We start from the raw sequence: 14,086 nt of genomic DNA, 5'->3' as shown, positions 1-14,086 counted from the left end.
AACCAATATGATTCAATATGCCTTACATTGTTAGGGTTCCTTACGGACACAATTGATTTCGTAGCTATGTGCATGGGGATCATGCGTTAAAGGTTCTATTTACTTTACTACACAAGCTTTCAGGCACCAGGATACATTTAGAATGGTAGAGAGACTATCCTGGCTTTACTGTATTGTATGTGAGAAGTCCTGTGTGACCACCTACAGCTGTGTACATACTTCGGGCCCCATTTCTCTTACAAATGGTCCAACTATGGCATTGAGGTACATGTTGTATAAGTGGGTCATTGAAAGCCATTGCATAAAGAATGTTTATACTAGGTATTCAAACCAGCATTAAGATAATAAGGTATAACTTGTTTTGTGTAAAGATTTCTAGCCTGGTATCCAACCGTAATTGCGGAGAGGAGAGAAGAGACTCAGGAGCTATATATTACGGCTGGATACCAGGCTATGTGATTTCCTCAAAAGATTTAAATAGCCATACATGATATATAATATTTTTTTATGGCATAGTTGTAAAAACTTCAGATGGATTCATAAGAAATCTGGCAATGTTGACATTTTTAGTAGTCCAACCATATACCTACCATTACAATCCTACGTCAACAGTTTCAATCTGTATTCAGTGTGCACAATCAACCATCACTTGAGAGCAGCAGTGACATAATGGCCATACGTCAGCACTGACATTTGAAAGGAATCCTATGGCATTGCCAATATTATATAAGGGCTGGATATTTATCCACGAATAAAACCATAATCCCTTTTTGTGGGCCAGATTACGTCAACGGACGTTTACATACGTCATCAGAGGACATTTTTGACAGAAATATTTTTGAAACCGGGAAAGCTGCCATAAAACCTTGATGGCAAAATCTAAGCTTGCATTTAGTACTAGACGTGTTTGTGGAGTAATCATAGTCTAAAACAAGTTCTTCATAAAGTTTTGGCTATACATGTACCATATGTTCAACAATGTTTTACATCAGTTTTCTGAGATCTGTGAGAAGAGGAAGTCTGAAACTGAGATAGTTCATCTGTTTCCTTTTTGTCAAAGTCAGGAAAGGTAGCTAATGTTTAAGGTCAGCAGAGGCTGTGGCAAAAAAGGAACACAACTGCACCACATAATACATTATTCTTAAGATACAATTTAGATGGAGTGAGCCAAAATTTTCCAGACAGAGTGTCGGTTAGGTAATGTTTAGTCATTCACCAACACTGATGAATGTTCATGCTAGGACTTATCAAGATTGTTGCACTAGGGGAGGGAAACAGGACTCTACTATAAAAGTCACTTGTCTTACCCATAGTTACCATACATGGCAGCAGCAACCATGGATACAAGCACAATATGTCCAATTATCTGTCTTATACTAATTATTATGATCCAGAATTCAAATAAATCATACAAAGAATCATCCATTGTACGCTTTATTTTGCATCTTAAGTTGTGAAACCAACAGCTGAGGAGAAATTGGTTTCAGGGGTTAAATGATAAAGTGTTTGTAGAAACAGGGCCCTAATGAAAATCACTTAAAAACACCACAAAACGAGTTAGAAAATGTTCTGTAAATGGATAAAAAAGGCCATTTACCATGAAGCATGTCAGCTACATTCCATGATCAAAGATCTAAGCCTGTCAACAGGCTACATTTATTGATTTGTGTAAAGAGAATGGCTGGTGACATTGTTTCCCACTTAACATGATGAAATGTATTGATTTTATGGTGTTTTCAAATTAGAATAACTTCTAAAATGCCTCTCGTTTTAATATCTAACAGTATATCTGAAATATCAATGTCACAATCAATGGTCACTAACATATTGAATTTGAACATGACCTTCATTAAAGGGACATAATGTAAAAAGTAAAGTTACTGTTTTCGGCCATTTTTCTACATTATGAGTTGAGTCTGCCTCATTACACTGCACAGCAATATTTACAACGTATTGATACGACTTTGTTGTGCCGCGAGAACGTCTCAAAATATGCGCACTTCCCTCCGCCGCTTGAGTTGCCCGCCATTTTATCAAACTCTCCGACGAACCAAAGTGCGCTTTAGAACGCGTTCGGTGGTTCGCTCGAATCGTTACTGAAGTTTGTTGAAAGTCTCCGCGAAGCTCCGAGGATCTGCGACCGCAACGGTCGTTCGGAAATCTACGGCCGGCTTACTTCCGGTAGGCTACCCGGAAGTAAATGAATTTGGTTGTGGCTTACTTTGGCGTTGTCAATTAGCACTAGAAATTTGATAAAATGACGCAGATAAGTTGGAAATAAGTTACAAATGTCAATATGATCAGAGATTTTAAAGTTCAGAACATTTGAAATTTTGGCGCCAAATTTCTACAATATGTCCCTTTAAAGGAAGACAATACATAGTGATAAAATTTAAGTTTAAAAGTTGCTGTTGTGTTTTTAGCTCCCATGCTCTTCCTCATTCAAGTGCTGAGTGCTAAGCAGAGAAAGCAGCATGTACCATTTGGTATGACTCTGCCAGGGATCGAACTCAAAGCCTACCTAATGCAAGGTGAACACACACAGTAGAGAATGCCTTTAATTTCTGCACTATCCCGTACCTTGAGTTGTTTGATCAGTTCCTGTTGTTTCTCGCGCTGTTCCAGAATACGGAACTCGTGTTCGCGCTCGCTCATGTCGTCCAGGATCTGTGCGTCCTGCGTGACACAGCCGCGTACGTCAGGGCAGCCTTGGAAGGCAAACTCCTCCAGTTCCTTCAGGAGACCCTGCAAGACACGAAGAACAATACGTTTAAACATTAATCGTTCATACAATGATTACATTCATACAACATGTCTATAATAGCACCATAATGTAAGTTAAGAGATACTCTCAAAGTAGAGGTTAGGCTCTGGCTGTTTTTTGACATTTTAAGGGGCTTTCTATTTTGTACTGTACTGTTTTCTTGATGTCTCAAATGCTAATTTATATATCACCAAACAAGTAACATTAAAATTCATAAATTTATATAATTTGTATTTCTATTTTGGAGTTTGGAGTTAACCCATACAAAAGTTACAGCACATTTGTTTGAGCCACTAATTAAAAGCTTTCTGTCATATCAGAAATATAAAAGATGGGAAGAAACTTGTATACCAGCATGAAACTTTGTGATATTTCGATCCATTAACATGCCCGTAGCCAGGGGGGGTTCGGGGGGTTCGGAAGAACCCCCCCACACGCTCAAAAGGTCCACTTTTTCAGGCTCGAAGGTCCACTTTTTCATGTCCAAGATTTTTTTTTGCATGACTGATTTGCATTTTTCCCTGATAGACATTTCAGCCAATCGTAGTGAGTCTATCAGCAAAATTTGCCCCAGAAAGTGCAGGAAATTGCTTTTCAGAGGGTCCAGATTTCAAAATTTCCCTGGACCTGCATTGTGACGCCTCGCGCCTTTGATGTCGGACATGGTGAAAATATGTCAAGGGAGTTGGCCTCAAAGACTTACGCAAAAGCCTTGTCCTTTAATAGAAATTCCATTAAACTTCGCAAGCGATTTTTGTCCATCAAAATGCAGGAAATGGCGTTTCAGAGGGTCAAAATTTCAATTTTTCCGGGGGAGCATGCCCCCGGACCCCCCTAGGTAGCTCACGCCTTTGGCGTGAGTCTCGCGCCTGCGGCGCTCGATGGTCCCACAATTACTAAAAAGAACCCCCCCAACCAAAATCCTGGCTACGGGCATGATTAATGAGCCTTGAATATCCCCTAGATAGACAATTCCACAAAGTGCTCTGAGAGGTCAAAATAGTCTACAAAATCATACATGAGTAAGAACCTTTGCCAGTCAACCCAATACGAGCGATCGTGATGACGTCACGGTGACGCAGTGGTAGGCAAAATGCAGGTGTTTGGGAAAAGATTGATTTACATCTTATTAACCAGTACTTTGACGTGCTAATTTAGATATGAATTTTTAATCCAATCTACTGACGTCCTAGTAGGCACCAGCCATCAAATACCCCGGTTATAAACAACAACAGCAATCGCTTGTATTGCTAACCTAGTAGTGTGAACTACAGTTACCTCCTTGTCGTCCGTCGGTGCTGTGACGATCTGCTTGAGTCTGAATTGTACTTGAGCGAAGTGCGTGGTGAGCGCCAGCAGCGAGGAGTTCAGCTGGTCCTGTTCCTGCTCCAACATTCGCAAGCGCTCGATCTCGCTCACGTGCGGCTGGTCCCCGCCCCCCTGCGCCCCCGGGGTGGGGGAGGACGTGGCGCCCACGGGAGGCCAGCGCTCCACGTCCGGCTGGTTCTCCAGACTCAGACCCTCCATCTCCAGGTCAAAGTCTGACTCGTTTGAAACCTCCTCCATCATCTTGGCTCCTGGAAACAGAAGAAAACTTTTACCAAGAAGCTTTAAATCATTTTGATAAAAGCATTGCTTGAACAAAACTGTAGAGAGGTGTGTCAGAAACGACCATGCAGGAGTGGAGGGTGAAAAATGCAGGTAGAAAATTTGAAAGGAAACAAGTAGAAGGCAGAATTGGAGATAACCCGATTGCAGGTTTAACCATATTTGGGGAGGCTTTTCTAATTTCTTTTTTCCTTGGAAACCCGCAGAAATGGTAGTTATGCAGACTGTACGTTGGAAACGCCCACATTCAAACTAGAATTTGAAATCAAGCCTTCGCTTGAATACTGCGGTTGTGTTAATCAACATATTACTCGCAGTTACATCTAAAGAGCCCGTCTACGTCCCTTGTATTTACAAAATCCACACAAACACAAACAGACGGCCGCACTTCTCTGCCAAGTGTCGGAAATCCCGGATATATTTTCTGTAGCAGGTGGTCGTGGCAGTAAATGAGAAAAATAACAACCTACCATAACCCCTTCGTTTCTAGACGAAAAATAAGTTTCCTACCTTGTTAGGGATGTAGCTATCACGCGACAACCTTTGGAAATGTCTGGACGTCGGTTAGATGTTGTTTTAGGACAGAAATTCGATATAAAAGGCTTAAAACTCTGGGTTTTGTAGACCATCTGTTCACGTCTCTTCCAAGCGGTGATGTAGTTCTTTACGGCGCATGCGTAATGGTCCAGAACGAGGTTCAACCCGGAAGTCGGGTAACAGGTGGTACTAGTACAGCAGCGCCCTCTGACAGAACTGATAATAGTGCAACAACAATGTCCAGCGAAATTTGAGACGATTGCCCCTTTTCATTTGCCGCATCTTTATTTGCGAGTAAATTGTAAAGCTAAAAAGTAAATGCCACTCTTGGAGTAACATGTATACAAATTAATTTGTAAGGAAAATATTATCATATCCTACACTGCCGTATTTGTTTATTTGTTCTACAACGTTATCCTTCGCGTTCGATATACACGGCATTCAGAAGTCGAAGGTAAACAGAGAAACATGGAGTTATGGTAACGTGATACGTATTACATCTTTACAAAAAAACTATATCAGAGATTTGAAGTTTCAGCTATGTCGCTTCAGCGAGTCTTCGCGATCAGCGTTGTAAAACTTTTCTGTGAAAATCTACTTTACTTACAATGAAGACAATGGAAAGTAAGTTGTAACGTTACTCTTTCTTTTCTGTATGTGATAGTTACACCTCCATGTGACTGTTCTTCCGATGCGAATTCCGGTAGAAGGAATGCTATTGGGTAAACATTAATGGAGAAGGTACATAGTTTTTATTACATTGTTTTCCGTACGATCGACTGAACGAACATAATAGCCTGTCTCTCGCTGGCTGGGTTAATGACCCGGCGGCTGTAAAGCCGGCCGGTAGGAGCGCGATTTTAGTCAGGCTGCAAACATAGAAGACGAATGAAAATACCTGTATGGCACTGATTCTTTATATTCCATCACTGTAACATTTGTTCAGCATCACATGTTTGAAATTTTGTATCTGCGACTACGACGTTCTCTTTTCCTTGCCACACAAAGAATTTACAGTCGCCGAGAAGAGGTGGTTGCTGGTCGGGATGGCTCTCCACAAAATCGTCCACCCGGCGATCTGCCAGGCCCTGCGGACTGAAGCGGGACACCCCGTACCGTACGGCTGTATGGACATTTCTGAGGCTATAGAGCAGCTCTGCAGCAAAACCGTCTTTGAACGTCAGCTGAAGGACGCAGCAACGGTAGGAAATGAGGGAAGCAGTAGGCTAGAGGGTAGCAGATTTGACAGAAATGCTTTTAGGCTTTGTGAACATGCAGGGAGCGAATTTAACGAAAATGCCTTTGACCTAAAGTTGCAGGCTATAGTTGAATACGAAAAGTGATATTAGCAAGTCAGTGTCTCATGATCTTCTCTCAAACAATGATGTTAAGAACATTTCAACGGAAGCGGACCTTTGGGGAGCGACCAAATCAAAATTAGGCTGGACCCCATGCTCTCAATTTCTTTAAACAAAAAAGGCAAAGCGCAATGTTAAAGTTACCTAATTTTCCCATGGTCACTTGTTTACCTATGCAGGAACTACGCTCGAAAGTCCGAAACAAGTGGGGCCATCCCATCATGAATGAGTGGATCACCGAGGACCATTTCCACCAATGCTTCGTCGCCATGAGAAAGGTCATTGAACTTCTGCCGTTCTCCAGTCCTGCCGTCAGGGAAAGAACCAGCATGCGTCTGTCGAGGTTTGAAACGGCGGATTCCATGGGTACGGCTATATCAAGCACGCAAGCGCACACACGCAGTCACACAGTGACACACACACACAGACGCACGCGCGCGCACACATACACAATCACGTGAACACACGAACACACATTCTAACACGCACAGAGAAAGAGAGGGAGAGAACCCTGCATCTGCTACTGAATATCGTCCACTCACTACCAAACAACACTATCAATGGTGCCGAATGACGGCAACATATAACTATGCTGTCCTTGGTGCTGACTATAGTACTTAGGCAACAGGTCTTTCCTTGGTGCTGAATGCCATCAACTGGGGTGTTTTACTAGGATTCAACCTTAGTTTCAGCATGGCGGTTTTGGTGGACTTTATCGATATCGCACATGTTGACACACATACATGTCGACAGTCGGTGGCCTTTTTTGTAACTTTGCTCTCCGTAGTTCATCACGCTCCTTTGCTATTTCTTGAATCTATAAGTTATACGGACAAGACGTTATAGGTTTTATTGCTGATTTGTAAATTCTGTGTAATGTATTAACGCGCTTGTAACAGGTATATCTTTCAGTTGTGTAATGTGTACTATCATTTACACTTTCTCCTATCCTTGCTGTGATTTATTGTGTCCATGTTGTATAGTATCCTTTCTCTTTCTTTCAGGAAATATCTTACTCAATCCCTATAACTTCTTTCCTGGTGGAGACAACGGACAAACTGTGGTGGTTAATTCCCATCAACCCTCCTCGGACTGTTGTGAGGCGTGTGGCCACACTCCCTACCCCTCCCCTTCTGGCCAAAACCACCCCTCTGCTGCCAGTGGGAACCACCCAATTTTGTATTACATAGAAAAGAAGGTACGTGGCAAAAACGTCAAGGAGGCATCAAAGTCGGGGTTTTCTTGGCTACACCTCGCAGGCGGAGTCACGATAGGGGTTGCTGTGGGGATCCTCCTCGCAAGTGCTCCTGGGAAGTGTGGTGGCGTAGTTCGTGACGGGTCCTTGCCGATTTCTCTCCTCAAGTTGCAAGATATGATACAAGCATACAGTCATCTCCGGTTTTCAGGCTGATATTATTTTTTGTGCTTGCAAGCAATGAGATGTACTGAACAGAGTTTTTCCAGCAAACTTCATCTATGTACTGATTGCGTTGTGTCATTCATTTACATGATTTTGATTTTTACGTATCAGATGCATGGTGCAAATGTGATATTCTAAGTAATCTAACTTATCGACCGTTAACCGGAAAATTTGTTTATGTGCTTGAACAGTTGTTTATTCACTGTGATCTATGTTTTGAAAGAGCAGAAGAAAATATTATGAACATTTCCACGGCCCTATACCTTAACCAAATGATTTACAACTGATTACTGTAAATGTTTTTAAGTTCGCGGGGATTTAATTTCGCGGTAGCGGGAAAAAGGACTTTTCGCGGTGGATTTAAGTTCGCGGTAACACCATATACTGCAATCTAATATCATTATAGAAAAATGTTCGCGGTGGTTTTAAATTCGCGGTGAAGCGGTCACCGCGAAAACCGCGAACATTAATCCACCGCGAACATTTCTGCATTTACAGTATTGATTTTACTTGTCATTGTAAATAAGGTCCTCATTTGCATGAATAATATCATTTAATTATCTCCTACGGGAGGGAAAGCCCATCCATTTCACGCAGGGCCAGGTAAGGGAGGGACCAGCCATTTCACATAGGGTTAAGTATCTAAGAACAGGGGATCATCCATTTCACAGGGGGATAAGGGTGTGGAAAGAAGAGACCATCCATTTCACACAGAGTTAAGGGCCTGACAAGGGAGGAACCAGTCATTTCATATGGGGTAAATGATCTAGAAATTTAACAACTTTAATTCAAAGTTAACATTGAACCCATTAAGATTAACATAAGATTCCTGCGTGTGACATAGTAATTCGTGCGTAAGAAAGATCGAGTCCTATTATATATGGAAAGACGTTGTGCATCGCCTTACCCCGCCCGCCAGATGAGGATGATGGATTTGTGTGTATCAAATAAGGTTCGCACGTTTTTGCATAGTGATTCGTGCGTATCACATAAGATTCGTACGAGTTTCATAAGGTCCGTTGCAAATGCTTAGACACACCTGGGGTAAATATTACTGATCGCTCAATTTCATATTTTCGCGCCACGACATCTTATCATGAAAGGTCAGCCAATCAGCGCGCGGGTAGCTGAGATCACTTCCGGTATCTGCACATCGCGCCAAGATGGTGGCTTACCAGTACTCGTGGTTTTGGAACGAGCGTTTTTGGCTCCCTCCAAACGTTACCTGGGCGGATCTCCGCAACACAGACGAGGTGCAGTACCCCCAGACCACGCAGCTGTACGTCTCCGTGGGTTATGCAGTCGTCCTGCTCATTATTCGTCTGATTTTCGAGCGGTAAGTTTGCACGGGGAGGGGCCCCACCCCACCCCGGGGGTGCGCCCCCCACGTTTTGAGAGTGTTTGATCACCTCTCTTCTAAAACATTCCCCATTGCTTATGTTCAAGTCGACAAGACGGCTCATACGATGGTGATAAATGTAGAAAATGTTGGTTTTCTTGTGGCATGTGCCATACGTGCACTTAAGCGCCGTTATGCTTAATAATTAAGACATGTGACGTGCCTTCACGTCAAAAGACAGCGTTGGTTGTTCTTCACGTGATGACGGCACCTCAGAAGACAGAAAGGGGAATGAACCCTCTCCGATAAAACTGTTAGGTGCATGATGGACCCTGTACGGTTATTTAGTTCAGTCTGGGGAAATCTTCTGGACAATTTCTCTGACCCTGAACAAGGCTGTGTAGAATTTACTATGTAGTGGTCAAATAAAGAGGAATCAATATCAGTATTTGGGCTATTTACAGTGCTGCATTGTAAAAGCAAGGAAATTGAATGGCCTTTGACCAGTATTATGTATTGGTGTTGTTGCATTTGGAACATTTTTACAACATGGACTTAAGTTGGAAATGTTTGATCACTATGAACTGTGTTATTAATATTTTCCTTATCACAAGAAAGATGAATGGATAAATAATCATCTGGTGTATTTTGCCAGCCAGTAGGTACCCAAAGTATGAGTAATGAGGCTGTTCAACATGGTCGAGGCACCTCCTCGAGCACGGGACCCCCGTTTTACGTCCCTCCCGGAAGACGATTTCGTGGAAAACTTCGTGAGGCTACAGCAATCCGGACGTCCTTGGTTGGTCCCCCATCCAAGCACTATCCAGACTGCGCGTTGCTTAACTTCCGAGATCGAGGGATCGGGTGTACCAATGCACCACAAATTGTTTTATATCACCCCCTTTGTATTGCCTGTATCCAAGTTAAATGACAGCACAATTGAACTGGTTTGTTTCAATCAAACAGCCTTTTAGTTTATTTAACAGGACTATTTGTTTATCTTGTTCTCAAGTAAACCTAATGTTGGCAGTCAACCCTCCCATGGGACAGTCCATCATGAAGGGGAGAGGGATGGCTTTAAAAAAAATCCTGCACAAAGAGTTGTCATGGCAACAAATGCTGAAGATTACTGACAAAAAATGTATAACTCAAATTTGTCAAAAGCATTTTAGATCAAATTGGAAAAAAAGTACAAACACAATTCTGAGACATGATACATTTTCCCCCTTGATCCATTTTGGTCTGACTCTGACCTTAAAAAACCAAATATGTCATATTCTCATAATCTTATGATGATCACATGTAGATTAGTTGCACCATCTAAATGTTGCCAGTGAAGTAAGAATGCAAGATTAAAAGCTGTACAGTCTTGCTAAAGTTATCAAGTATTTCTCGGCTTTACCACAAATACATCATGAGTAAGGACATTCCAATATGCTTTGTTGTAGGATACTTTGTGTGATCATGTGAAAAGCACACACCATTCGAGAACTACAGTAAAGGCCCACACAGGGAAGTGTTGTGTAGAATAGATCTAGAACTAAAGACGAAGACTAACTAAAACCCAGAGGCAGCCAGGGAATTTTAAGAAGTCAACTTCAGAGGAAAGAATGGACACTTAGAAAGACTATGGTAGGCTTCTAAGATGCCATTTAGACCTAAACCATGTTTTCTGGAGAAACAGATGACATACATTTTACCTTGCTAACTAGTTCCTGAAGCAGAAATAACCCAGTCCCAATCAAATGTGGTGCAAATGTGTTACGAGGGGCGTTCAAGAAGTAATCCACCTGACCCACTTCCAGTTGTCTGATCTAGATGAAATTTTGTATATGTAATGATTCATATCTCTATGGGTTATGGTGCAAAAAACAGCTCTGAACTAATTTTGGTTTTTGATTTAAAGGTGTTTGAACTGAGTCAGGTGTGAAATGGACCAGGTGTGAAATGGAGCCAGTTGAGTGTCGCGCAGTGATCCGGTTTTTGTATTTGAAAGGACGCATACCAAATGAGACTTTTGATGAAATAAAAGAAACTTATGGTGATGATTCCCCATCATATGACCTTGTAAAACGCTGGCATTGTGAATTCAAACATGGCCGGAAGTCTGTGGAAACAGCTCCCAGACCTGGTCGTCCCTCTTCTGCCATTGATGAGGCATCTGTTGCAGGACCAACCTGGGGCGTCCTACAAAAACGGTGTACAGAGCTGCATCAAACGATGGTAGAAATGCATAACTCTGGGTGATTCCTATGAAGAGAAAGACTAATAACTGCACCAAGTTTCATTAATCTCCTCCTTTGGCAAATGGGTCAGGTGGATTACTTCTTGAACGCCCCTCGTATACCATATGGTTACAGGGCCCCACCCTCATGTTTCTGCTCTTGCCTTGGATCAGTGTCACTGAAGCAGATCTAGAGAGAAGATTGTTTGTATTGGTTGCAATCAGATAATCTTCCTGGGAATTATGTGGCAACACCTTTGGCACATGTAATCTATTTACCTTCTGAAATTCACAATAAAGAGACTGTAACCATGGTGTAACACTGTAAGAAGATTGCTAAGGAACAGTTAAACCAGCTGTGCTTTTGTTTGACCAGGATTGAAAAATGGAACTTATATGGACTTATGGCAAATTGTATTTGTAACCTAGCCAACAAGGTCCCTTAGTACTTTAATCTTGTTGTGAGAACCCAATAATCAGGTGTTATTAAAGCATAGATAGACAATTGGCTTGAGTTGTTTTTAACGGTAACCGGTCGTTTCGTTACATCGCCTTTTCGTTACAGTCGATTCGTTACATACGAAGTCATTTCGTTACACATGGGAAGGTCATTTCGTTACACATGGGAAGGTCATTTCGTTACACTTGATTATTATCCTATCTTGGTCGCATGTTAAACGCTATAAGTGTTTTCCTGTTATCTTTTTCAGGTTGATCTTCCTTGGTTGACATTAGAGACGTAACAGGACACTCAATTTTACGTTTGGTTTTGGTTATTGTTTGTTTTTTATCGTTCGGTTTTGTTCCGTTCAGTGATACCAATAGACACATATCATTCATCCCTAACACGTCCCTGTTTCTCATATCTCTCTACTAACACTATTCAATGTTTCTATATCTTCTAGAAAGGGTATTCGATTAAGTTTTTACCGGGGAAATGCGAATTTCGGGAAAGGTAAGTCGGGGAATAATTTGCGGCTCGGCTCGGCTCCGATCCAAGATGGCGGCCCGACTGGGTCGGCTATCCCAGCATGCACAGCGATTGCAAGCTGACGGCATAGCCATTGGTTGTAGGAAATGTACGGAAACATTATATTTTCTCCTTCTAAACTGGCACAAACTGTCCATAGGTTTCTGTCCATACAATGTAGAGGTAGAAGAACTTCTCCTATGTCGCAATCACATTTGCCGCACAGGCTGACGGCATAACCCACGCCAAAACAAGCGGCGCGGGCGCCATTTTGAATTATATTCAGCGTGAAAGACGGCGCTAAGTTTGAAACTTTCAGCGTAATTTGTGGACACAAGTTGTACACAAGAAGGTGAAGAGTTTATCTCTCCCATATTTACAGTAGTTCTATATTAAACTCAGAACTATGAAACTAACGTCTTATTTTTGGCATCATAAAAACGTGGCAAACACAACACCGCTTACCGTGAGTCATGAAAATTCCCCGCTTTATTTATTGTTGTAAACCTATTGCTGTTACAAATTCCATAGCCTTCCTTGTATTTGTAAAGACCAATACGAGTACTACTCAGGTAATGTATCTTGACCCGACTTTGCATTGAATCTTTCATATTTATATTCAGTCAGAAATACACAACAAGACTATTGTACCATTTGTGTTCCCCACCGACCTTTGTCCTGTATACTATTACGGTATTCACTATTACAGTACTACGTACGTGCGGGGGAAGGAGGACAATGAACCCTTGCGTCATGCAATGCATGACGGTCTAGCATCAGTTGTCGGCATAAGAAAATATTCGTGTGTGTTCTAGGAAATGTACGGAAACATTATATTTTCTCCGTTTAAACTGGCGCATGGGTAGTGTTTAGTAAGAAAAAAATGGTAAGGAAAGATATAAGCCTGAATTTTTTTCCTTGAAGGGGTATTGGATATCGTTTTATAGGCATTTTGTCGGCGCCGAACGGACCCGAAGCCTACGAAAGTGCGTGCCCGCCGGTCTATTAAACAACAATAGGTCTTTACTGCGCGCGCTGTATATCAACGATACTAAAGGCATCTAATCGTGATTTATTGTACACATCACAGCATGTATGATAAATGATCAAGTTACTACATAACAGATATATTATGTGTAATCTCTCCTTGGTTCAGATGACCGTTCAAGCCGACATGCAGCGTGGCCCGTCAGGGACTCCAGCGCTTAGCGGCGTTCAATATCTGCCGAAAAACAAGAAAAAGAAATTGAATTTTGAGTCCCGGCTTTTTGTTACCACGAAAAGTAATACATTTGTAGTAAGAAGTACTATAACGGCCTGATATTAATCTGTAACGAAATGACTTCGTGATGTAACGAAATGACTTCGTGATGTAACGAAATGACTAATCATAGTGTAACGAAATGACTTCATGATGTAACGAAATGACTTGTAACGAAAAGACCATGTAACGAAACGACCTGTATTCGTTTTTAACCATCTCCCTGCTACTAGTACCTATTGTAATATGGGTTTTGTGCCAAGGGCTACATTAGCATGGATAGGGTTAATCATGAAAGTCCTGATTTGGAATGCCTGGATTCTTGAACCTCTCTAAAAATGGCATGTTCTCCTTTCATGATTTCTTTAGTCTAGTAGCTTGTGTAGTCTTTGCTGTGTACTCCAATGCACAGCAGGATACCCTTGAAGTAGTCCAGTTCACAGCCAAATGCAGCATTCCCCAGAATTTCGGAATGTCTCCTTGGCCAACCTCCTCATGGGTCAAGTCTAGACACCAGAAGCCAGCTGATAACGCCCTTGTACTTGACATGAATACTGACCTAAGCCTTGCTGCCCTTTCTGAGATATCATTCAATTTTCAAAGAT

General features: G+C 41.9%; 3 protein-coding genes across 3 annotated transcripts in view; 2 read left to right on the top strand and 1 right to left on the bottom strand.

The window, feature by feature from the left end:
* The window catches only part of LOC118424433 (RUN domain-containing protein 1-like), a 7,140-nt gene extending 2,091 nt beyond the window's left edge, over positions 1-5,049 (bottom strand). Inside the window, exons 1-3 of the mRNA XM_035832997.1 lie at positions 4,883-5,049; positions 4,043-4,341; positions 2,581-2,745 (exon numbers count right to left, since the gene is read on the bottom strand). Coding sequence (XP_035688890.1) covers positions 2,581-2,745; positions 4,043-4,333 — 456 coding nt within the window. The 5' untranslated portion in view covers positions 4,334-4,341; positions 4,883-5,049. The remainder of the gene's footprint in view (positions 1-2,580; positions 2,746-4,042; positions 4,342-4,882) is intronic.
* A 310-nt stretch (positions 5,050-5,359) lies between these two features.
* LOC118424434 lies at positions 5,360-7,714 on the top strand. Its single transcript, XM_035832998.1, has 4 exons — positions 5,360-5,533; positions 5,918-6,111; positions 6,447-6,633; positions 7,272-7,714. The coding sequence occupies exons 1-4, from the start codon at positions 5,518-5,520 to the stop codon at positions 7,676-7,678; spliced, it is 804 nt and encodes a 267-aa protein (XP_035688891.1). The 5' UTR covers positions 5,360-5,517; the 3' UTR covers positions 7,679-7,714.
* Positions 7,715-8,850: 1,136 nt separating this feature from the next.
* The window catches only part of LOC118424353 (solute carrier organic anion transporter family member 4A1-like), an 8,545-nt gene continuing 3,309 nt past the window's right edge, over positions 8,851-14,086 (top strand). Inside the window, exon 1 of the mRNA XM_035832902.1 lies at positions 8,851-8,976. Coding sequence (XP_035688795.1) covers positions 8,851-8,976 — 126 coding nt within the window. The remainder of the gene's footprint in view (positions 8,977-14,086) is intronic.

The sequence above is a fragment of the Branchiostoma floridae genome, chromosome 10 (genome assembly GCF_000003815.2).
Source record: "Branchiostoma floridae strain S238N-H82 chromosome 10, Bfl_VNyyK, whole genome shotgun sequence".
Classification (NCBI taxonomy): Eukaryota; Metazoa; Chordata; class Leptocardii; order Amphioxiformes; family Branchiostomatidae; genus Branchiostoma; species Branchiostoma floridae.
The sequence above is the reverse complement of the archived record's forward strand: the minus strand, read 5'-3'. Positions and strand labels throughout refer to the sequence as shown.